This window comes from Malania oleifera, chromosome 10 (assembly GCF_029873635.1).
Source record: "Malania oleifera isolate guangnan ecotype guangnan chromosome 10, ASM2987363v1, whole genome shotgun sequence".
NCBI lineage: Eukaryota > Viridiplantae > Streptophyta > Magnoliopsida > Santalales > Ximeniaceae > Malania > Malania oleifera.
The window spans coordinates 75,333,545-75,356,786 of NC_080426.1; the positions used below are offsets into that span (position 1 = coordinate 75,333,545).

At 35.3% G+C, this 23,242-nt stretch overlaps 1 protein-coding gene across 2 annotated transcripts in view; it reads left to right on the forward strand.

Annotated features, from left to right (window-relative positions):
* The first annotated feature begins 4,027 nt into the window (after positions 1-4,027).
* Positions 4,028-23,242, forward strand: part of LOC131166237 (vacuolar protein sorting-associated protein 53 A) — a 116,459-nt gene continuing 97,244 nt past the window's right edge. For both annotated transcript variants that reach the window (XM_058124585.1, XM_058124586.1), the window contains exons 1-5: positions 4,028-4,411; positions 4,805-4,899; positions 8,314-8,370; positions 8,574-8,724; positions 19,695-19,765. In XM_058124585.1, the coding sequence (XP_057980568.1) occupies positions 4,363-4,411; positions 4,805-4,899; positions 8,314-8,370; positions 8,574-8,724; positions 19,695-19,765 (423 nt within the window). In that variant the 5' untranslated portion in view covers positions 4,028-4,362. The remainder of the gene's footprint in view (positions 4,412-4,804; positions 4,900-8,313; positions 8,371-8,573; positions 8,725-19,694; positions 19,766-23,242) is intronic.

Sequence of the window (23,242 nt, forward strand, 5' to 3'; positions counted from 1 at the left end):
AACCCTACTCTTACAAAGCGATGCTCAGATATGAATCAGACTTAGGACGCCATGCCTTTGACTACACTCGACCAGCTATACATAGAAGTACTAACTCGAGAATATCAGGCCAAGCGGGAGAGGGTCATTCAAGGGCATAGGGTAGCAAGGGTGCACCAGCTGTCCGGAGCACGGTCGGGAACCGGAGTATACCCTGTCTCAATGATCACACGAGCACCTCTGCGGTATTCGTAGCTAACTACTTCTATCTAATGGAGACTGTAGTAGTACTTATCCTATCATGTAAGACTTCATCATAATCAAATCAGTAAATCAAAGCATGTAAATTGAAAGCATGTAAATGAAAGCAGGAAAAATGGTTTCTTATTGCAAACAAATTCGTCTGTCACTAACGATCAGAAATACAAAAGAGAACCATAATAGGAATGTAAAAGAAAGCAAGTAAATCCAGCCTAGGGTTGGTTCTCAATGGCGTTTTAGGGATGTCACTAACCCAAAATTGGCCAAAGAGGAACCCAGAGCTTATGTTCGTAGCTAATATTTATAGTCTCTAGGGTTTACAAGGTTTGATTTTTAGTTTAGGAAAGTTTGTAGCAAATCTTGCATAGAAGATTGTTGCTGTCGACCAAGTTGCTCCCATGCTTCCCTTGATCACATCCTGGTCGAGACTCGCGGGAAATCAGGGATTTGAATCTTTAGCATCTTCGACTAAGTCGCTCTATAGGGTCTTGTTAGTCGAGTTGATGGTCGAGACTTGCAATATCTCAAGCTTCAGGAAATCTCAGGAACTCGACATAGTCGCCTCTCATGGTCTCTTTAGTTGAACACTTCGTCGATACTTTAGGTAGTTATGGCTTCAATATGCTTCAGTATCTCGATGTGGTTGTCCTTGAAAATCACTTGGTCGAAGACTTGGTTGAACCTTGCAACAAATCGTCTTCAGTCGAAACCTTGGAATTTGCAGATGACTTGGTCGCCCCTTATGTCGCTAGTCGCACCACTTGGTCTAGCGTAATCTTCTTTTCCTTTGATGATCTGGAGCTTTAGGAGCTTGGCTAAACATCTGATTTAAACTTTGTGGACTCCAAATTCTTTTAGCTTCTTATATGCCTAACTCCTTGGTTTTAACCTATTTTTCCTAAAAAGACCAACAAACCTTACATAACTCCAAACAATGATAACAATGGGTAAATACATAATAAAGTAAGGATAAACAAAGGTAGGTGAGGGTCTAAAATCATGCATTTTAGGGACTCATCAAAGCCCCAGTCGACCGAACCTTGGGTGTTTGGAAATCGCCCAAGGCTAGTTGACCAGAGCAAGAACCAACGACCGAACCTCTCGGGTTCAGGCCAATTTTGAGCTCCAATGGTCGAGAAATTTGAAATTAAAATGTTATTTTAATCTGCAATGGTCAGAAGACGTTTATATTTTGAAAATCACTATAAATACCTTGGCCAATGCTTTTAAAATGGTTGTTGAGCATATTGATTTATATTCTCTCATTTGTGGCATTTTATTTCAAAATCAAAGCTCTTTTCTACTCTTTCATTGCTAAAATATTTTGAAGAGCATAAATTCTAGTTTTCTCCTACACTCTCTTTTGAAAAATCGTTGTTGGAGAACTTTTTTATTGAGCTTGAATTCTTGAAATTGATTTTCACTCATCTTTTAAAAAACAAGAGCAAATTTACTCTCTTCTATTCTTTCATTGCACAATCATTTTTGAGAGCAAATTCATATTTCACCCACACTTTCTTTTGAGAAACATTTTTGTGGAGAAAGCATTTATTGTATTTGGAATCCTTGAGCATTCTTTCACCCAAAGATTAGTTACTCTCTCCTTCACTTCATTTTGAAAAATATTCTTGGGAAAAAAAAAAAATTGTGGGTTAATTTTTGAAAGGTTTGAGCACATATACATTCATATATATTGTGCTTGAAAAGCCTTTTTGCAAGTCTTGGTGCCTTGGTATTGCATTTGTTTCAATCACAATTGTTGCTTGATCAACTGTTCATTTTGTATTTCCTTACTTGAATGTCGCCATACATTGAAGCAAGCTGATACATTTGTTTTTCTTAGCAAACCACCTAACCATGTTGTCCTTCCTCCCGTCCTAAATACATGGCTTGCATACCTAGCTCAAGATTCTTGGAAAACAATTGAATTGAGTCCTCGTGAAAAGCCAAGCTCTCTTAATGGTAAGGATGATTGCTTCCAATACTGGCAAGGAGTGCCAAACTATTTCAGTCCCTTTGATTGTCTATTGTTTTTTTTGTTAACAATTCAAGTTTGAGCTAATACTCACAATTGAATCAAATCAAAATAACAACAAAAATAAAAAATAAAAACATAGAAACATAAAACTTATGACATTAATTTAAAAAATCACCTCTAGCCAGAATCTATTTGAAAAATCCGTTTATATAAGACTTGAAAGAATTCAGCATACAAATGGAAAATTGTTATGTTTGCAAGGGATTTGAATTACAAACGCTTTAAATTTGCAAATCATCATTTAGCTAATTCCAATATAATCAATACAATGGTTAGATTTCAAAAGATGGACTTGATGGCCAAACTATACATCTCAAAGCCGTCCAAACTCAACTAAAACAATTTGTATTTTGGAATGAGAAAAATAGTTCTTGTTATATAAGGCAGTAGATTGCACCTTGAATTCCAATGAAACGTGAAAATAAGGAAGATCAAATGAAAGAATAAACCTTTTTTTTTTTTTTATGAATATATGCCTTGTAACAATTATATATTTGTAATTAGAAAGTTTGGGATGAGTGAAAATTACAAACTGAAAAATAGAACAAATTAGCTTTTAGAAGGTAAAATGGCCATATGTTTTGGAAGAACAAAAAATAATGCTATGTTCTTTGCTTTTATGATATTTGATCTAGATTTGATAAATAAGCGAAAAAATATTGCATATTTGAAAGAAATGCAAGCAGAATCATGTTGAATGTGGAATTACGAACACTAAATCACATAAGTGTCTCTTGTTAGGAGAGAAATAATAGTTACTTATAACCATCAATTCTCCTTAAGTTCTTTATTGTAGCTTCACAACTAGTAAAAAATGAAAGATAATTCAATCTCTCCTCTGTCATGTCCCTACTAGCAAACCACCATTACTAAGTGCGGTACCACCGCAACAACATCATCACTAGTTCATTTTGTCAACAAACAAACAAGCAAATTTGATGACGAGAGAAAAAAAAAAATGAAATCTCCCCCTTAAAAGAAAAGAAAAACAAATATAACAACAAGAGAAAAGAAAATAGATGGTTAAAGCTTGTACTCTAATTTACTTTAAAAATCTTCAATCCAAAGCTCTACTTGAAGCTTGGATGTAAATAGAACTTTTTTCCATTTGTCCGCTTTATTGATTTGAAGGTTTAATAATAAATGGAGAGAGAGAGAGAGAAGAGTAATGTGCAAGATATGAAGTTTCCATTTAAAGCTTTAGATTTCTAAAACATGTTTCTACTGCTCGGAAGAAAATGCAAGAAAATGTTGTGAAGATCTATGAATATTACTAACCAAAGATTGAAGCATGAAGTGGGCATATGCAAAGCATAGAACACAAGGCTTGAGGTACCCACTCCCATGGAATTTGTCCTTAGAATAATACTACATAGTCTAAATCTATGTAAATCCAAGTGTGTCTAGTCATGTGTCAAGACAGATGACTTTGGTTGGAGAATTATATATAAAATAAATTAGTATCTATATTATTATAAAGAAGATTTTCGTATTTGGTATTATCTTTCTAAAATTCAAAATGAACGTCATGTAAAATATTTTTTCATTTATTGAAAAGATAAATTATAATTGAGAAGTAGTTTTCCGACCCTTTTAACATTCAATTTCTTTAAAAAATAGAAAATTGGGAAGTATGTCCATGGCTATTTATTATTATTAGTAATCATGGTAAAATGATATATATATATATATATATATATATTAATATTAATATATATAATTATTTATATAAAATATTTCGTAAAATACGGGAAGGATGAGAGACTGGGAAATATGAAGTCTTGAAATGAGAAGATCTATATTTATAAGAAGAGAGGCTGGCCTTCTCGAGATTGCAGAAGCATCTTACATTAGAAGAAGAAGAGCGGCAAGATTTGCTAGGTAGCCTGAGTAGCAGCATGGGGGGCATACTCCAGGGATTTTCCGCGTGAGAGCCAAGGTGCAGGAACGTTGCCTCCTGCTGGAACCACCAGCTCCGTCGTGTCTCCGCCGATCTCTATCTCCCTTGACGTGAAATTGGCAGTTTGTTAGAGAACGGGCGGGCCGTCGAGTGATCAGCAAGTTTGAATTTTAGTTTCACGGCAATGGATAAGTCTAGTGCCTTAGAGTACATCAACCAGATGTTCCCAACGGGTTTGATTTCTCTCTCTCTTTCTCTGATTGAGAATTGTTGATTCCGACTATGTTTTGTGGGCTATCGAAATGGGACTAATGATGCAAATGATTTCATTTTTTCTAAGAAAAAAAATTAGCTCCTCATGGAGCTATAAGTTTGAAAATGAGTAACGGGATGGAACTCTGAGCGTATGATTCTGCGGGTGAATTTGGATCAGGTTATGTGATGTCGGCAGAATTCTCTATCGCGTTTTCATTTGCTAATTTGTCGATTTTCTTTTTTATGTTTGACATTTTAAATGTTATTTACAACTTGGATTGCCTGCGTGTGTCCTAAATGAAAGAGTTTATTTTGTCTTTGTTCTTTAGCGCTTTCCACTGAATTGACAGTCGAGTGTGGTTGATTTGCAGAGGCATCTCTATCTGGCGTTGAGCCACTTATGCAAAAGATACATGGTGAGATTTGCCGTGTGGATGCTGAAATATTAGCGGCTGTCCGCCAACAGGTAACTGTATTTTGTTTTTGGCCTTCTTTTTGATAAGTAGATTGAACTATGAATTAAAGGGCAGGAAATGGATGCCAGCCCATGTTCAAAGGCAAAGAACAAGTCAAAAAACCAGAAATTGAGTCCAAGAAACAAAATCTGAAAAATAATTTTGAAGACTAGACTGTGTCCAAGAACTATGTGTGCTTTCTAATATCAATTTTGTATTGATTTCAAACTTGCTTATGTTCCTGAGTATGGAGGTTTAAATTATTACATTTTTGTTTGCACAAAATTTATGACTTCGGGGAAGTAAACTGTCAAGGAAATTTGTAAAATAATTCCATCGGGAGATAGTGCAATCCAATTTATAGAAAACTTATTTGGTCATTGAGAAATATTAATGGAGTCGCTAATGAACATTTATTTGAAGACAAATCTTGAGTTTGCAAAATTGCTTGATGACAATGATTCAAACAAAGAAAGAGTTTTCTTAAATCATTTTAATATATGCAAACACTATGACCAATTCTTGATATGGAGACAAAAATGAGCCTAGGGAGATGATCTTAGACTTCTCTATGACATGATTTTATTACAATGAATACTTGCTTTAAGAAGAGACAAGAGCACTTAATAACCTTCAACAGTGGACAAAATAAAATTCAAATAGATTTTTTATTAACTAGGAGGGTAGATCGTTTATCATGTAAGGATTGTAAAGTTATCTTAGGTGAAAGCTTAACCACACAACATAGAGTTTTAATGTTCAATATATGTATTAAAAAATGGAAGAGAAAAGATAAAACAAACCAGTGTAAGAGAACTAGGTGGTGATACCTGAAAGGAGAAAATATAATTAAATATAAAGATAAAGTGATCAAAGATAGTGATTGGACTATAGAGGATGGTATAGACACAAATACTCTTTGGAGTAGGATAGCTAGCTCTATTAAAAAGATAGTAATAGAGATTTAATCAAAAGGAAGATTGTTGAATAGTTAAGAAAGTTGGGGGTGATATCAAGATATCCAAGAAGCCGTAAAGAAAAAAAAGAATTTGGTATAAAACATGACAAAAATGTTGAAACATGGATAAGTTTGAAAAGTATAAAGAGGCTAGAAAAATGCAAAAAAAACCATTAGTGAAGCTAAACATATATCATTTAATAATTTGTATGATATATTAGATTCAAAAAGAAGGGGAAAGAGATATATTTAACATTGCTAGAGCTAGAGAAAGAATGAGTAAGGACTTAGGTAAGTAAAATGTATAAAAAGTGAGGATGGTATTCTCTTGGTTAAGGAAGAGGACATAAAAGAAAGATGTCGAAGTTACTTTAATAAGCTATTTAATGAAAACCAAATTGAAGGTTTAAACTTAGAATTGATGAATGAGGAAAAGACTAAAAATATGAGATTTATTCGCAAGATTAGAGTTAACGAAGTTAAGTTTGCATTGAAAAAACGAAAAATGAAAAAGCTATAGGACCGGATAACATCCCAATTGAACTTTGGAAATGCTTAGGTGATAATGGAATTGTATGGTGAACTAACTTATTTAACACAATTATAAAAACTAATAAAATACCATATGAATGGAGGAAAATGCAGTGTGTTGGTACGCAATCAGCAAAGTTGCACAGCTATATGGTAATAGATGCAGAGTGATTAGCGCACATCGTTGAAGGCCAAACTCAAGCACAAATGCATTGAACCTACCAAACCATGCTTTGGAAGATTGCTTTAGACCATATAAGGATTTTTTTAGGCAATGTGCCAATGCTAATGAAACAAGTTCAGGTTGTAGCTCAATATAGACGTCCTCTTGAAGATGAACTTTTAGAAAGGCATTCTTCACGGTCTAACTGATGCAAAGGGCAAGACGTGGTGCCTGAGGAGATGAACAAATGAACCAAATTTGGCAACTGGGGAGAATGTGTCAAAATAATACAAAGTGTACAACTAAGTATATCGTTTAGCAATAAGATGTGCCTTCATGCAAGCCTTGGAATCCTCACTTGTCAGCATCTTCTGGGACTCGAATCAAACATCCATTTTCTCTTACTCCTTTGCAACATAATTGTCAGCCCTCGTTGTTGACAAGCAACCTGAACCCAAGAGTCCCTCCTTTTAGTCCTCAATAATGCCCCCCCCCCCCCCCCCCCCGGGGGGCCGAAAAAAACTGTTATCAAAACCACATGGATCAGACCAATATGCAATCATCTGTTTGAAAACCCACTGCATTTCATCATAATTCAGCACCGCAAAGGAATTACATCTACTGGCGAACTCATATATACGAGCTGAAGCATATTCAAGTCAATAATGTTAATAACCTTTCTCGTCACTTTCATTGAAATCCATATTGAACCGCCGGTGAATTTCTGGCCTTCCTCCTATTAGATGTTTATTATATTTACCACAACACTTTACAATTTGGTCAAACCCTCCTACTCCAAGTAATTTGTACAACATTTTGCTTTTATTTAGCCTCCTAAGTCCTAACATGGTATTTCACTCTTGTAAAACTATTCATGCAAGAAAAAAGCAAAGTAATCAAGGCATCATTTGGAACTACTTATGAAAAAATACTTTTCCAAAAAAGTACTTATATGGAAAAGTATTACTAATAATTATTGAATTGGAAAAGTGCTGAAACCTAAAAGTCCAGTATCACAAATTTTTTTTGCAAACTTATGGGGAGTTGGGGATTTGTTCCTTTTCTTTTGGGACATGCCTATTGTGTGCGTATCAAACAACACATTTTGGGGGGCTTATCCCATATCGATGCCTATGTCGTTTGGTTCCTGGTGAGTACTTCAAATTTTGAAACTGTTTGAAAAACATGTCCCTTGCTATATATTTTTGTGTGGTTGTGCATATTGGAAGAAAATCTGATTTCATCATTCTTGTCTGATTGGCATGATCTTGATTGAGACCTTTTATTTTGATATGAGTTGTATTGATAGTTTGGATGTTGAATGTGCATTTTGCAGATAGCTCAGTCTCCTACTCTTTTGTCTATCTAGGCTAAGCTAAGAATTTGGAAAGGCGTTCATTTAGGATCGATTCACCAATTTTTTTCTGCTTATCTTATGATCAGTTTTTTATTTGGCTATAGAGGCTTTGCAAATAGGAATGCTAAAATGTTTTTTCACTTCTTCTATTTTTTTACTTTATATTTTCTGTGTATTGCTTGCTCAAAACCTCTTTAGATCGTCCGTGAGGTGCAGAAGACTAAGGCATCAAGACTAATTCCCCCTTGCTCCTTTTTCTTTTGGGTTGGGGGGTGAGGGGAGTTATATAAGAGTACATAAACAAGGATAATTTCTTTATTTTCATGGCTTCTTGTTGAAACATTTTTTGCACTAGATTACTGCCTTTATTCTTGTTTATTCAACATTTTTTTGAACCAATGCTGATGCTGTTACAGAGTAATTCAGGAACCAAAGCCAAGGAAGATCTGGCTGTGGCTACACATGCTGTTGAGGTTGTTTATTTATCAGAGTTCTTCAGCTTCTTTTAATACAATAATATTCTTTTGTTGCCTGACAGATCAATTAACATTGTTCATTATTTGCATGATTAAACTTCCTGATGCATTAGATGGCATTTCCTACTTTTCATCATTGGTTATTTGGTTTGGATTTATGTATTTATGTGTGTGTATATATATATTTTTTGATAAAACAGGAACTCATGTATAAAATCAGAGAAATAAAAACCAAAGCTGAGCAAAGTGAAATGATGGTTCAGGAGATATGCCGTGATATTAAGAAGTTGGATTTTGCAAAAAAGCATATAACAACTACGATAACTGCTCTGCATCGTCTTACCATGCTGGGTTAGCGTGTCTATTCTCTTTGTCTATTTTGATCCAACATATGCTTATGTGTGTTTGTCTTTTGTGTTACTTTTTACTGTGTCATCTTGCTTTTTGGAATTGAGATTTTTAGTTGGATTGCTTTTGTTAGCTCTTAGGATCAAATTGAGAATTTGCGATTTTAAGAAATTGCTTTTTATTTTTGGAGAGGATTGTTGGATTGGGAAGGCTCCTTTGGTCATGCTGCATGCATACCCTTGTCTTTTCCAGCTATCTACTCTTCATAAAACTCCTATTTTTTCTTTCCTTCTCTTGCAAGAGGGTGGGCATTCTTGGGATTTTCATTTAGTAATGAAAGACTAATGAGCTTGCCCTTTTTATACATGTTCTTGATTCTTTTCATATACAGTTGGGGAGTGAAGAATTTGGAGTTTAGATTTTTTTAGGGTACATTTTTGGTCTACTGGCTAGGCTAGGGTGGGATAAGGACTCTAATCCCATGTTTGATGTAGCTGATAAGAAGAATTGAATTGACTAAGGAAGGAGGACTCCCCCCAACAGCCCATATGGGATAAGACTGGCCGGCCTGGCTAACAAAGGATTCACAAGGGATGCCCTCTTGTCTCACCCCCACCCCCTTTTGTTATGCTTTCTGTGCAGCCCTTTCAATCTGGGTGGTGGCACCATCAGACGGTGAAGCTTGTCTTCATTCTCTGGTTCCGGGAGATGGTGGTGAATTGAAGGGACGAATAGCAAAATGTGGCTGTAATGGAGGTGGGTTTGGGTCCGTCAAACAGCCCAACCAGCCTCTTCAAACCTCAAACTACCTCTCTGCAACTCACAGTGAAACTATAGAGATGTCACATGGCTTTTCTTCAAATGGCCACAAGGAAGATATTTGCTGCAGTCGGAGAGACAACTTCCTCCGGCAACGACTATGGCGGAATGGAAAAGTGGGTGCTGGCAGGTGGTTGCCAGTGATGAAGAGGGATGGACAGGAAAGTGAATCAGCAGAGAGTTCGCAGTGAGATGATGACATAGAGCAGCAGATGGTAGAGGAATTGCTTGGTGCTAGATCTGATCACCACACCTCTTTTGTTCCTCCTCAAACTGTATTTTTTATTTATTTTTTGTGATGCTAATTTTGATGAAGCCAATGGAATTTTTTTTTTTTTTTCAAGAGAATGTTTGAAATGATTTGATAATTTCCCATTTAATTTCATTCAATAAATCTCTTGATTTAGATGAAATTTTAAGTGTTTGATGCTTGACTGAGGCATTAAAAATTTGAACAGATCTTCAACTGTATTGTTATGATATTTAATTTAAGGATGCCCAGGAACAACTCCTAGGTCAATTAAGGATAAAATGTTGGAACCTCATGGGTAAGGATAAGGTAATGGAATTGATAGAGAAATTCATAGACCTAGATGGGATAGGAGAATATCAGGGAATAGAGATGATGATAGAGATCATACTGAAAAACAGAAGAATTCCTAAAATTTTAATATCTTTTTGTTGAAGGGCATTTTAGTCTTCTGAATGATTAGCCTATTGAGTGGGTTTACTAATTCAAACATGGGATAGGATAATAACCCCAATCTAATTTAGTACAGTCCAATCCAGTCCAGTCCCTATAAGCCTTAGTCCACCGAACCAAAGGCACCCTCAGGGATTATTCTTTCAAGTCTTTCATTTCTTGATTCCTGATCCAATTGTTAAACCTTTTATCCTTTATTCTTTAATTGGGAGAGATAAAGTTTCTTCAAATATGAAGGCTTTTACTTGGACCCGAGTCCTTCCTACTAATGACTCTTAGTCCTCATATGTGCTTCATGTGTTCTGAAAACAATGAGCCAAATGCCAATCTTTTTGTGTGTTGCATCGCAGCTTTGGAATGCTCTTTTCTCTGTGGCAGGGGAAGAGTGGGTGGCTCAAGGAAAGGCGAGAGACTTGCTTTTGGTTAATATCAGGGGTTCTGGAAAGAAGAGGAATGGCAGGGTGTGCGGCTGTTGTTTCCATCTGTTGGACCTTGTGGATAGAATGGAATGCTAGGATTTTCTGAAGCAGATCAAATTGCTCACGACTCTTGTATTTGTTTTTCCCTATTTTGGTATTTTCCTTGCTATTTATAGTTTTCTTCAGCTTTTCTAGCTGCAGGGGAGGACTCCTTGTCCTCCAAATCTTGCACTCTGTTTTTCAGATTTAATAAAATTGTCGTCCTCTTCTAACAAAACAGAAATATTAATGATTTGTTTCAGGAGCAAAGACCTGATAAGGCCCTGTGTCACCTGATGTTTGTGTCCTTTGCTTTATAAGTGAGGTGACATTTTCTATTTTGTTTTTATTTTGCCCTTTCACCTGAGTTGTTTGGAATAATATGTTTGGCATTTTATGGCAAGAAATGGGATTTTATAGGGGGAAGGAGTGGAAAGCCTTCTAGTGCTGTGCTTGTTATCATTTGGTGTATTTGGTAAGAAAGATGCAGAATTTTTAAAGGTTTTGCCACTCTTCCTTTGCTTTGGAGCAGAAAGGTGTTTCTTGCTTCCCTTTGGGGTTCGGAGGATGGTTTCTTTAGGCATGTATATCTGTAAGACTTATAGTGGGATTGGATTGCTTTGCTTCATTGAAGTTGTTATTATTTTCTTTCTTTCTTTCTTTTTTGTTTTCTGTTTTCTACTACCTTGTTCTCCTTACTTTTATTTTCCTCCCCCCTAAATCTTCGTTTATCATAAAAAAGTGCAAACTGTCGTTATTATCCCCTTTTTTTTAAAGTGTAAAAATTAAAGTACTATAAATTGGAATTATCATCAAGGGTAAAGCGGTTGCTATAGGTCATTGTGCATGAGAATTTTATTGTTCAGTTTATTTCGATTGCTATAGGTCTTTGTGCATGAGAATTTTATTGTTCAATTTATTTGCAAGAAACTATGCAAACCCTGCCAAATCTTCTATTCTTCTTCTTCTTCTTCTTCAAGCTTTATTGCAGGTTGCATTTGCTGTGGCAGTTGAAGAGCCAGTATTTGTTTCACTGCCAATCAAGATTTGATTTTGAGGAGTTTTGCTTCTGATCAAGAGCCAGCTTTGAAAATGACTTTGAAGATGCCCTTGTGGAGCACCATTTCATTCGTATCCCGACAAGCCCTAGTTGGCTATTCTTATACTTAAATGATGTAAACTCTTTATCCTCCCAGCCATCTTCACACACATGTTTCTTGAAGCCTGCAGCTCATCTTTACTACTGGTCAAAGTTTCAGTATCTTTGTTTCTTCTTCTGCTGCCGATAAATGTGCAGCAAGCAACTCATTCTCCTTACAATAATTCTAAAAGTTTTCAGTTGAAAATTCTGGCAAGGGAGACAAAGTTGTTTGAGTGCAGTGGCTGAGCGTCATCCAGACCTTGCCCCCCATGCCATCATTCTTCCTTTCTTCGAGCATCATCTAAGGCCATCTCCAAAGCCCATACATATATAATATTGATCTTGAGCTCTTCGAAATGTCCAGGATCAGCCAAAAATCACAGATTGAAGGCCCAAGATCTTTCAATGTTAGAAATATTTAATAAGACCCGTCTTGCTGATTATTTTCGGCGGAAATTTCCAGTTTCTTGATTTCGATTGATGCTTCATCTGATGCTCTTGTACGGGTTTTCATTCGGGTTTGGCTGTTGCTCGCCGTAGTAACAAAGAAATTTGACTTCTTGGCCTTCACCCTCCATCCTCTATTCTCTTCCCTCTCTCGCTGTTGTCTGGTGTTCTTCACAGTGGTTTCTTGTATGAGTTTCTTCGTCATCTTGCAGAGCTTCTCTCGTTTTTCTATTCTATTTTCATCATTTGGCTTGTCTAATATGAAATCTTGAGTTACATGCACTCTCACACTTCTTGAATTTTATTTCTTTGGAAGTGAAGAAATCAAATCCTCAATTTTTTTGTGCTTTCATATTTTCTCTCTCTAAAAATGCCAAAATTAGAGTTCTTCCAAAGGATTGGGTCAATAGAATTTTGACTATAAATACGTAAGATCGCACATTTTATCTCAAGAACGTGCCAAAAAAGAACATCCGACTTTGATCAAGGTGGTTATGTGTGAGAGGGCGTGAGTCTAGTGAGAGGTTATGCTGGCATCATCGACTACTCAACCCCATCGCCAATCTTGAATTTGAATCTTGAATTTGGATTGAAGAATTCTTGCAATCCCTCATTGTTTCAATATTCTTCGTTTGATTTTTCTTTAGCATCATCAAATTTTCAACGCTAATTGGTTAAGGTATTATTTTTAGTCAATCAGTTGTCATTGCCCTTTAGTTTAAGTCATCGGTGAGATCTTCTCCTCTCTTGTTATTTATTTTTATTAGTATTATTACTATTTTTTTTTCAAGTGTTGGTTAGTAGAGTAGATTTTGTGTTTATAGTCTGTAGGCTTACATATGCATTTTTGTGTTTTCTATTTGAAAATGTTGCAGTGTACAAAATTTTTCAAGAAGTACTATGGCATGAGTTTTTAGATTTAAGTCTAGCTTGGATTCACATGCCAAAATTGTATGCTTTAGATTTTTAAATGCATTGTGTTGTTTATGTGGTTTTTGCTGGTTGTAGGGTGTGTTTTAGAAATTGTCTATGTGAAATAAGATAACATTTCTGAGAAAAAAAAAATCTCAAACTTATACTTCACGTGTGTAAGACAAATTATCTTTGTGTCCCAACCCCGGATGAAGGAGCAGGGTTGTGTTAGGCAGTTGACAACCAATTTAAAACTTTGTCAGATCTTTATATCATGAATTCTTACCAAATCCACCTATGTTAAAGGAATAGATTGAGTCAGTATAGAAGGGGGAAGGCTAAAGAAGCACAAGAAACTAGGATCAGATTAGCCACTTGGAATATAGGGACTCTTACAAGCAAAAGTATGGAAATAGTGTAAATTATGTTTATAAGGAAAATTAACTTAATTTGCCTTCAAGAGATGAAATGGGTAGGGGAGAAAGTTAGAGAAATTGAAAAATTAGGATTTAAACTTTGGTACACTAGAAAAGAGAGACATAAAAACAGGGTGGGAATTATTGTTGACAAAGACAAAAGATAACGTAGTAGATGTTAAAAGAATAGGGGACAGGATTATTAAAATTAGGGTAGCTCTAGGCTTAGAAATAGTGACTTTCATTAGTGCATATGTCCCCAAATAGGCTTAGTAGAAACTCTTAAAAAGCCAATTTTGAAAAGAATTGGATAGTGTTTTACAAGGGATACCAACGTTTGAAAAGATGTTCATTAGGAGCTGATTTGAATGAATACATTAGAAAGGATAATATAGGCTATGAGAGGATACATGGAGGGCATGGATATGGAGATAAAAATGAGGCTGGTTATACAATTTTAGATTTTGTGATGTCTTGCAATTTGGTTATATTGAATACTTGCTTTATCAAAAGAGAAGAACACTTAATAACTTTCAAGGGTGGGCATAAGAAAAGTCAAATAGATTTCTTCTTAGCTAGGAACACGGATCGTCTATCATGTAAGGACCGTAAAGTTATCCTATGTGAAAGTTTGGCTACACAACATAGCGTTCTACTGTTAGATATGCATGTTAAAAAATGGAAGAGAAGGAGTAACATAAATCAACACAAGAGGACTAAATGGTGGAGCTTGAAGGGAGATAATATGGTAAAATTTAAAGATAAAATTATCAAAGAGTGTTGACTGGACAGTAGGGGGTAAGGCAGATGCAAATACTATTTGGAATAAAATGCCTAACTCTATTGTAAGGATAGCAAAAGTGATTTTAGGTGAGTCCAAAGTAAGATACTCGAGAAGTAAAGAAAGTTGTTGGTGGGATTTAGAAGTCCAAAAGGCCGTTAAAACAAAGAGAAATTGGTATAAAATATGGCAAACTTATAGAAATATAAAAAATCTTCAAAAGTATAAAGAGCCTAGAAAAAATGCAAAAAAGACTATTAGTGAGGCTAAACATAGAGTTTTTGATACTTTATATATTAGACTAGATACAATAGAAACATAAATATATATTTAGAAACTTGCTAGAGCTAAAGAAAGGAAATGTAAAGATTTAGGTAATGTAAAATGTATAGAGGACGAGAATGATAATGTCTTAACTAGAGAAGAAGACGTAAAAGAGAGGTGGCGAAGATACTTTGTTAAGCTGTTTAATGAAAACCAAAATGAAAGATTGAACTTGGAAGTGACAAATAAGGAGTAGACTAAAAATAGGAGATTTATTTGCAAAATTAGAATCCTTAAAGTTAAGATGCCATTAAAAAGTTGAAAAGTGGGAAATATATAGGACTAGATAATATACAAATTGAAGTTTGGAAATGTTTAGGGGTTAAAGGAAATATTTGGTTAACTAATCTTTTCAACATTATTATAAAGCCAAGAAAATGATGGAAGAATGGAGGAAAAACACGTTAATGCCTGTATACAAAAACAAAGGCGATATTCAAAATTTTCATGAGTATTGTGGAATTAAGATTATGAGTTATACAATGAATTTGTGGGAAAGGGTAAAGGGTAATTGAACAAGGGATAAAACTAGAAATGAGGATTTTAGAGAATCAATTTGGTTTTATGCTTGGGACAGCAGAAGCTATTTATCTTTTAAGAAGATTAATGGAAAAGTTTAGGTAAAAGAAGAGGGTTTTGCATATAGTCTTTATTGACCTAGAGAAAGCATATGATAGAGTACCTAGGGAAGTTCTTTGGTGGGTTTTAGAAAAGAAGGGGCTTTGCAGTAGATATAGTAAGGTCATTAAGGATATGTATTATAGAGTAATGACTAGTGTTAGAACTCTAAGAGGGGAATCCAGAGATTTTCCAATCATAATAGATGTACATCAAGGTTCTCCTAAGATCCCTTGGTGTATGTTGTTTGTAGATGATATTGTGTTGATTGATGAAAGTAGGAAGGAGTAGGGTGGAAACTAAGTTAGAACTTTAGATAACCACATTAGAGTTAAAGGTTTTAGGATAAATAGGAATAAGACAAAATCTATGAAATGTAATTTCAGTAACGTAAGGAGTAGTTAAGAGAAGATTAAATTTGATAATCAAGAAATTATTAGCACTAATAAATTTCAATATCTTGGATCTATTATGCAAATGGAAGGGGAAATTGAATAAGATGTCATACATAGAATTAAAGCAGGTTGGGTAAAATGGAGGAGTGGATCAGATGTGTTGTGTGATTGTAGAATACCCTTAAAGTCAAAAGAAAAGTTATATAAGACAACTATAAGTCTGACGATGCTTTATGGTTCAGAATGCCGGGCAACTAAAAACAATATGTACAAAAAAGTAAATTTTCCGAAATGCAAATGTTAAGGTCGATTAGTGGTATGACATTTTAAAGATAAACTAAGGAACAAGCATTTACGCAATAATTTAAGCATAGAACCAGTTGAAGACAAGATAAGGGAGGGGCTGCTTAGATGGTTTGGGCATTTGAAACGCAGGCCTAATAGAGCACTTGTGAAGACAAGTGAGTTGGTTATTATTTCTGACATGAAAAGGGGTAGCCATGGGCCTAAAATAGCTTGGAGTGAGGTAGTGAGGGAGGATTTAATAGCCCTTAATTTAGTAGAGGAAATGTTCTCGATCAGGTGAACTGGAGAAAAATAATTCATTGTAGCCAACCCCACCTAGTGGGACTTAAGGCTTCTTGTTGTTGTACTATGGTTGGACGAGATTGGGACTTAAATTTTATTTAGTGATTGTAATTATGGCCTTATTATTGGAGTTTTGATTTACTTACTCTACGGGTTTTAAGCACTTGGTCATATGTCTATTTTGCTTCAAGTGATTTTAGTTTTTGAAATCTTAGAGATCATTTGGTTAAGTACTGGCGGTAAGTGGGATTGACATTTTATCAATTTAGAGGCATTCGGAGGTGTTAAAGAGTGCAGTCAAATATCCTACGCTCATTGAATTGGTTTAAACCTAAGATATGAGCCGATAAGGTGGCAATTAAGTGCAAATGAACGCCCCCATAGGAATTCTTTCCCAAAATATTGTTATTTTGTTCGGAAACATTTTCACATTGAGATAGTTGGAAGGTAATTTCCCAGATTAGGGTAATCTTTTTAAAGGTCTTGTATGAATATGCTATTAATGAATCTCAACTGATATTCTTATTTTGGAAGTCGGGTCATTATTGACCTCCAACACCTCCCCCCCCTCGGGGGCGAGCTTGGCCGTGGTGCAGATAAGCATGTGCATTTCTATCGGAGTCCAAGAGGTAGTCATCCAATCTGCAGAACTTAACCACAATCGTTCAAGAGAGCTGACAAGGCTTTATCTCCAAACGTGTGTGTTTGTTGTGAGAGTTGTGAGAGTTTCTCTTTTTTCTTCTGCAGTGTTCAGTTTCTTGGATGTTGTGGGCCAGATCTTTGGTTTTGTTTGGAGAGAGATGGATTTGTTCAGAATCAGCAGAAGGTTTTTAATCTCTATCTCCCTGAGGATATGGAAGGAGTAAGGATGCTTGTATACTTTGGAGACGTGCAATTTTTTCTGTTTGATGGGGAATTTTATTGGAAACCGAAAACTTGTATAGGATTTGATTTTGGCTTCTTTTTGAGCCTTTTGAGGCGATTGTTTTAATTGGTTTTGCTTTTCTGACTTCCAGTGTGATTTGCAGGCTATCTGACATGATTTTTATTTTTTCTTGAAAAGGCTCTCAAAAGAATCCATGAAAGAAGCAAAGATGTTACATAGGGAACCCTTGGACCAAAAATGCAAGACAGAAAACAATTTATCTTTTCAATTTTCCATATGATTTTCAACTCCTTAAAAGGCTTTTGCAGTTCTCTTTCTCCAAATAATCCAGAACTCAGTTTGAGGAGTAGCATCCCACAGATCTTTATCCCTAGCTCTATGCTTGGAGCTTCTCCAGGGCCAGTAGTTTTGTCTGTAGCATGTCTGCTGCTGCCCGATTAATACCCAAAATTGCATTACAAGGCTCCATATATTCTCATCCTGATCCAATGTCAAAGATGGTGATTTCTTGTTTTTCCTTGTTCTTCGCACAAAAACATCTTTTTGCTGTACAACTGAGTATTCTTTCACAAGTGGCTTTCTGACTGAAAAAAAAAAGCCACACTTGTTTTCCGAGTGGCTCTCAAATAAAAGTTTAGTGCACTTACTTCTCCTTCTCTTTTATAGATCTAGGAATATAATTATTTTTGGTTTTTTTCTGGAGGACTTATCCTCCATCTTCGGTATATTCTTTGGTCCTTTAATAGAGCCTTTCTTTTCTTATCAAATGTGAATTTGTGTGTATTAGATCTTAATTGAAAACCTTTCACCTTTTGAGTGAGCCCACTTGCTCATGTTCTTGTCGCTTTCTTCACCCCTCTTATAAAAATATGCCTTAATAACAAATCTTTGAGATTTGCACCAGTCTAGGTGACCATCCCACACTAAGCAGCTGCTTACTAAAACGTCTTTGAAAGGGTTCAAAGAGGGTATTTCTTCATTAATTGTTGTTACTTTTTATTTTATTTTCTTTTTAAAATTTTTTTGAAGATTTTGTATTGTCACTAGGATGTAATTTCCCTCTCTCTCTCTCTCTCTCTCTCATATTTTTTTTTTAATAAAAAAATTATTTAAAATATAAATATACTTCTCTTATAACGTGTGGTATCTATTGTTAGTTTTATCTCTCCAACTGCAGTTAGGATGCAAGTGTAGGGGAGTGTTGAGGCTTGATATACGTTGTTGGCCACAACCTCGCAACTTAATCTTTTAGTTAAACTGGGTTCTTTTGTCATTGCTTGTGTTTGTTGTAAATTTGTTAAATATTATTAGTCCAATGGGTGACATTTATTGTTTGTTATTTATGGACTTGCCATTAAGGCCCGATATACATTCTAGGCCCTTAACCTAACAAATTTTGGCAATCATACAATAAACTTGGGCAACAAGATTAGAACCTACGACCTCTTGGCAACCATGACATTGGAGTCCTGCTAAGCAAACACTTCTATACGCCAACCAAAAAACTTAAAAAGCTTTTTGGGTAAAGTGATTGCTTAAAATTTTTGTTAATATTTTTGAATTTGATGTTTAAACTTTAAAGCTAAAACATATAATTAATGTTTAGAGGCAAATTCAGTAAACAAAGTTAATAAACTGAATTGGTTTTATTAGGATTTTGGTTGTGTTTGATTTTTTTTTTTCGGTTGAAAATCATATTAATCCAGTCTGGATAAAATCCTAACCAAATCAATCAAACACAGAAAATGTAGGCATCTAGTATGAAGGAGTCTTTTCTTTGATGTTAGAAATTATAGGATGGGGAGGGATCTTCTGAAAGTGATTAATAAGAAAGGATTTTATGGAACTGCCAACTTTTGAAGATTTCCCCCCTGATAGAGCATAATGGGAAAAGTACTTGGTCCCATCTAGTGGGATTAAAGGATTCTTGCTTTGTTGAAGCTTGAAGGTTTGTGTTTCTTGCCTATTCTCGAATGGGTCACAGTTGAATGGATGATCAACTGTCTCCTAACTTAAATTTGGCCATGAAAATCCTTGTGTTTCACAATTAGCTTCTGTTGTGTTTCTAAATGGAGGATGGAATTTTGATGCATTGTGACCATTGACGTCTTCATTAGTATCTACATTTAATATATTGTTTCTGCATGTCTTATGTATCTTGTAAATTTTGAGTTGTGTGGGTAGTAATGATAATTGGATGCCAATAACAGCCTCTTTTGCCTTGCACAATTTTTCAGGGGTTTCATTAATTTAGACCTGTGCTTTAAAATGTTACTTGTGATTTATAAGATTAATTTTGTGGTTATTGTGGTTGTGTGAGCAATTCTCAAATCATTTCATGTATCAAAGTTAGTTGTGACACTACTATTACTGAAAAATTGCTGGCATGGGACTCTGTGTAATAACCTTTTTGACTGTAAGAGTGCACTTGAATTCTACCAGTGATGTATGGATTCTTACAGACACTCTCTTTTCCGTCATACAGTCTCTGCTGTTGAGCAGCTTCAAGTAATGGCTTCAAAACGACAATATAAAGAGGCTGCGGCACAGCTGGAGGTATTTTGATTTCAGTAGACCATTCATTTTGTCTTGTATACTATGGGATACAAATGCTTTATTTTTTTCAATGTATCTGGAACAGTTTTTCATTCTAATATTGGATTTGATTTAAAGTAGAAAAAAGAATTGGCTTTTACTAGTCAAACCAGCCTTTCTACTATCCTGCTATATTTTTTCCCTTTTAGGATTTATGAAGGGGTATCTCACCTGATGGAGAGGATTATGAGGATTTTTCTTTGGTCGGGCATAGGGGAGAGGAGACATCATAGGTTAGGTTGGAAGTGGTCTGTAGAGGTCTAAAGAAGAAGGGAGGTTGGTTCTTGGTAATTTGTTGTCTAGAAACACTTCCTGTGTTAGCTAAATGGTTGTGGAGGTTTCCTTGGAGGTGAATTCTCTTTGTCACATGGTAATAAAAAGCAAATATAGCTTACAAAATAATGGGATGGGATGCTAATTGGGGTGTTAGAAACTCCTCTGATGGTCCTTGGAGGTTCCTTTCTTGGGTTTATCCTTACCTTGCTTCCTATGATGAAATTCCAATTGGGAAAAGATAATCATACTAGGTATTGGGAAGCTGTTTTTTTTTTTTTTTTTGGGGGGGGGGGTGGGGTAGCATTATCTTCTTTGTTTGCTTGGTTATATTGCCCATGGTTTTAAATAGTGGCTATGTCCTTTACCTAATGGTTTTTTTTTTTTCCCAATATAGTTACATAACTTACATGCTGCTAAATCGGTGAGAAGACAATTCACAGCCATATTGGCCATCACAATATGCTAATGTTGCATATTGACCATCAAGAGCCACTGCAGGACTGTTACGACAAAATTATTTATTTATTTATTATTTTTTTTCTTCTCATTTTTATTTTTTACCTTTCATACATCATTCTCCATAAGTTATATGGGGGAGGGGGGGGGGGGGGGGAGATTATAATGAGGGCGATAATGATAATAAAATAATTTATTTTATTAATATCCACACAAGGTGCATTAATTAACAATTTGATTTGAACACTATTTTGTTAATAAATATTATATTTTCATAATATTAGTAATTTGATTTTTTCCCTATATTTTTCAACTTAAACCTTTTTTTCCTTTCTTGTTTTTTTCATGTTCAAGTTGTTAGTGCTTTGTCTTTTTGATGATAAATTTTATGATTATATATTATAATAATTATACAAGCTTAGGTTATAATCATACAATAAAATTTATTGGTCTAAATTTATTTAGATTTTTATTACTTTAACAGATAAAAAATAGATTAATGGAGTGTATAATGTATTTTTTATTAATTAATTATTGTATTGCACATATGATTAATGAAAAAGTGGAAAAAAAATTAATTTTTATGTCAATAGCTGTTCAGAACAAATGTAAAATTTATCGCCCTTTCTAAACAACACGAGTAAGTTGAACTAAAAGATCCAAAATGCACTATAACTGTTTTTTAACAAGGGTTAAGAGCTTAAAAATATGTAGATAAACCAATATATATAAAATTGTGTGTCCTTGAAAAGATTTGACAGCCATTACACTCGCTTCCTGTTATGTAACATTTGCGACTGCTACTTCTTGCTATACCCATTACCATATGCTGTGCTACCTGCTGCTACTGCTATTTAAAATTATACTATTGCCTTTCTTCCCATCATAGTGATATCATCTCTGCTATTCTCATTCTTGAGAGGGATTCCTTTTCTTGCATTTATAACTTTAGAAGGGAGTTGAATGATGGAGAGGTGGAGTTGTCTTTTTAATTGTTATACTATTGGGTTGCCATATCTCTAGTAGAAGTAATGATAGAGTTTGGTCTTTGGATTCTTTGGTCTTGTAAAATTTTCTTTTCTCATCTTACTAAAATTAATGTGATCTTTCCTCCCTATCGGGGTGTTTGGGAGGCTAAAGTTCCTTCTAGGATCAAGCTTTTTGTTTGGCTGGTAGTCCTTAATAGAGGTAAGACCAACAATCTGCTGCAGAGTAGGAGACCTTCTAAAGCTCTGTCACTGGATATGTGTTTCATGTGTGGGAATAGTTTGGAGGATGTTTTTCTCTTGTTTATAAATTGTTCTTTTGTTTGGAACTTGTGTTGGGTCTGTCAAATTCAGTGGAAGATAGGCTGACTATTTCTTTTGCTGGTTATGGGAAAGTTAAGGATGCTAAAAGGCTGTGGAGATGTGCTGTGCTGCAGGGAATTTGGATGAAGAGAAATCTTAGATCTTTTACGGGGAAGAGATTGTCGGTTGGATTTATTGGGACAGTTTTTGATACTTGGATTCTCTTTGGGCTCATTGGATTTATTGGGACAGTTTTCGATACTTTGCTTCTCTTTGGGCTCACAGTGCGGGCTGTTTTAGGGTTGCTGTTTTCAAGATGCCATCAGGGACTGGAATGCTTTATCAAGAACAAGATGACGTAGTTTTATTCTTATTTTATTTTAATAGCAAAAGAAAATTTCATTAATAAGAAGAGGATTGACAGGAGGGTGAATGAGACATCTTCTGAAAAAGGCCTGGAACAATCCAGGGAAAAAAATTAAAACTAAAAAATAATAAAGAATAGAAGATCAACAAGCCAACAGGTTCCTCCAATCTCTTCGTAACTCCTGGAAACTACTTCCTCTGAAAAACCCCAAACCAATGCACCAGAGTGAGGCCAAGGACTTTATTTTATCCCAAACCAGCACCATTTTTGCTTTATTCCCAGTGAATAACCATGCATAATGCTCCAACCATAACTCCCACAAAACTGCATGTGTTCCACATTTCCATAGAACTCACCTTTCCTTCCTTTTTCCAAAGCCTACAAAAGAAATAGCTAACAATTCTCCCACCGAAGAAGGACCTTCCCAGCTCTCCCCTGAAATACCAAAAAGCTTATTCCAAATCCTCCAAGAAAATTCAGAGTGCAAAAGAAGATGTGAAACTGTCTCTGAGTTCTTGTAACAGAGCACACATACATCAGGAGAGAGATCCTTCAAAATTCTTGCGATTTGCAACAACTTATTTAAGAATTTTGCTTTGTTGCATGAATGCTTCAAGTCTCCCCCCCCCCTCTCCCTCTTCTTCTCTTCTTTCTAATGGATATGGAAGTTGAAGGTCTCTGGTAAAGGCTTGGAGTCAAGTTGATTTTGGCTTAATCCTTCACTTTGCAGGAGGAAAAAAGTGGGGGGGGGGGGGGGGGGAAGGAAAGTTAGAAAAGAAGGAAAAGGAGAAACAACAGATTTAAAATAGATAGGAAGCTTTTTTCCTTTGAGTGGATTCCTATGTTGTGAGCTCTTAGAATACTGGAGAAATCTGGGAACAGATAATCTTGGTGCTTATTGCTGAATAATGAAGTTAAATGGATTCAGCAACAATTCTGTGAATTTTGGATAGAAAATTCCATTTATTCATGGGTGAAAATGACTAAAAACCCAGGATGGTTTTTGATTACTCGCTTGGTGTCAAACAAACTTGGACATATGATTGTAAT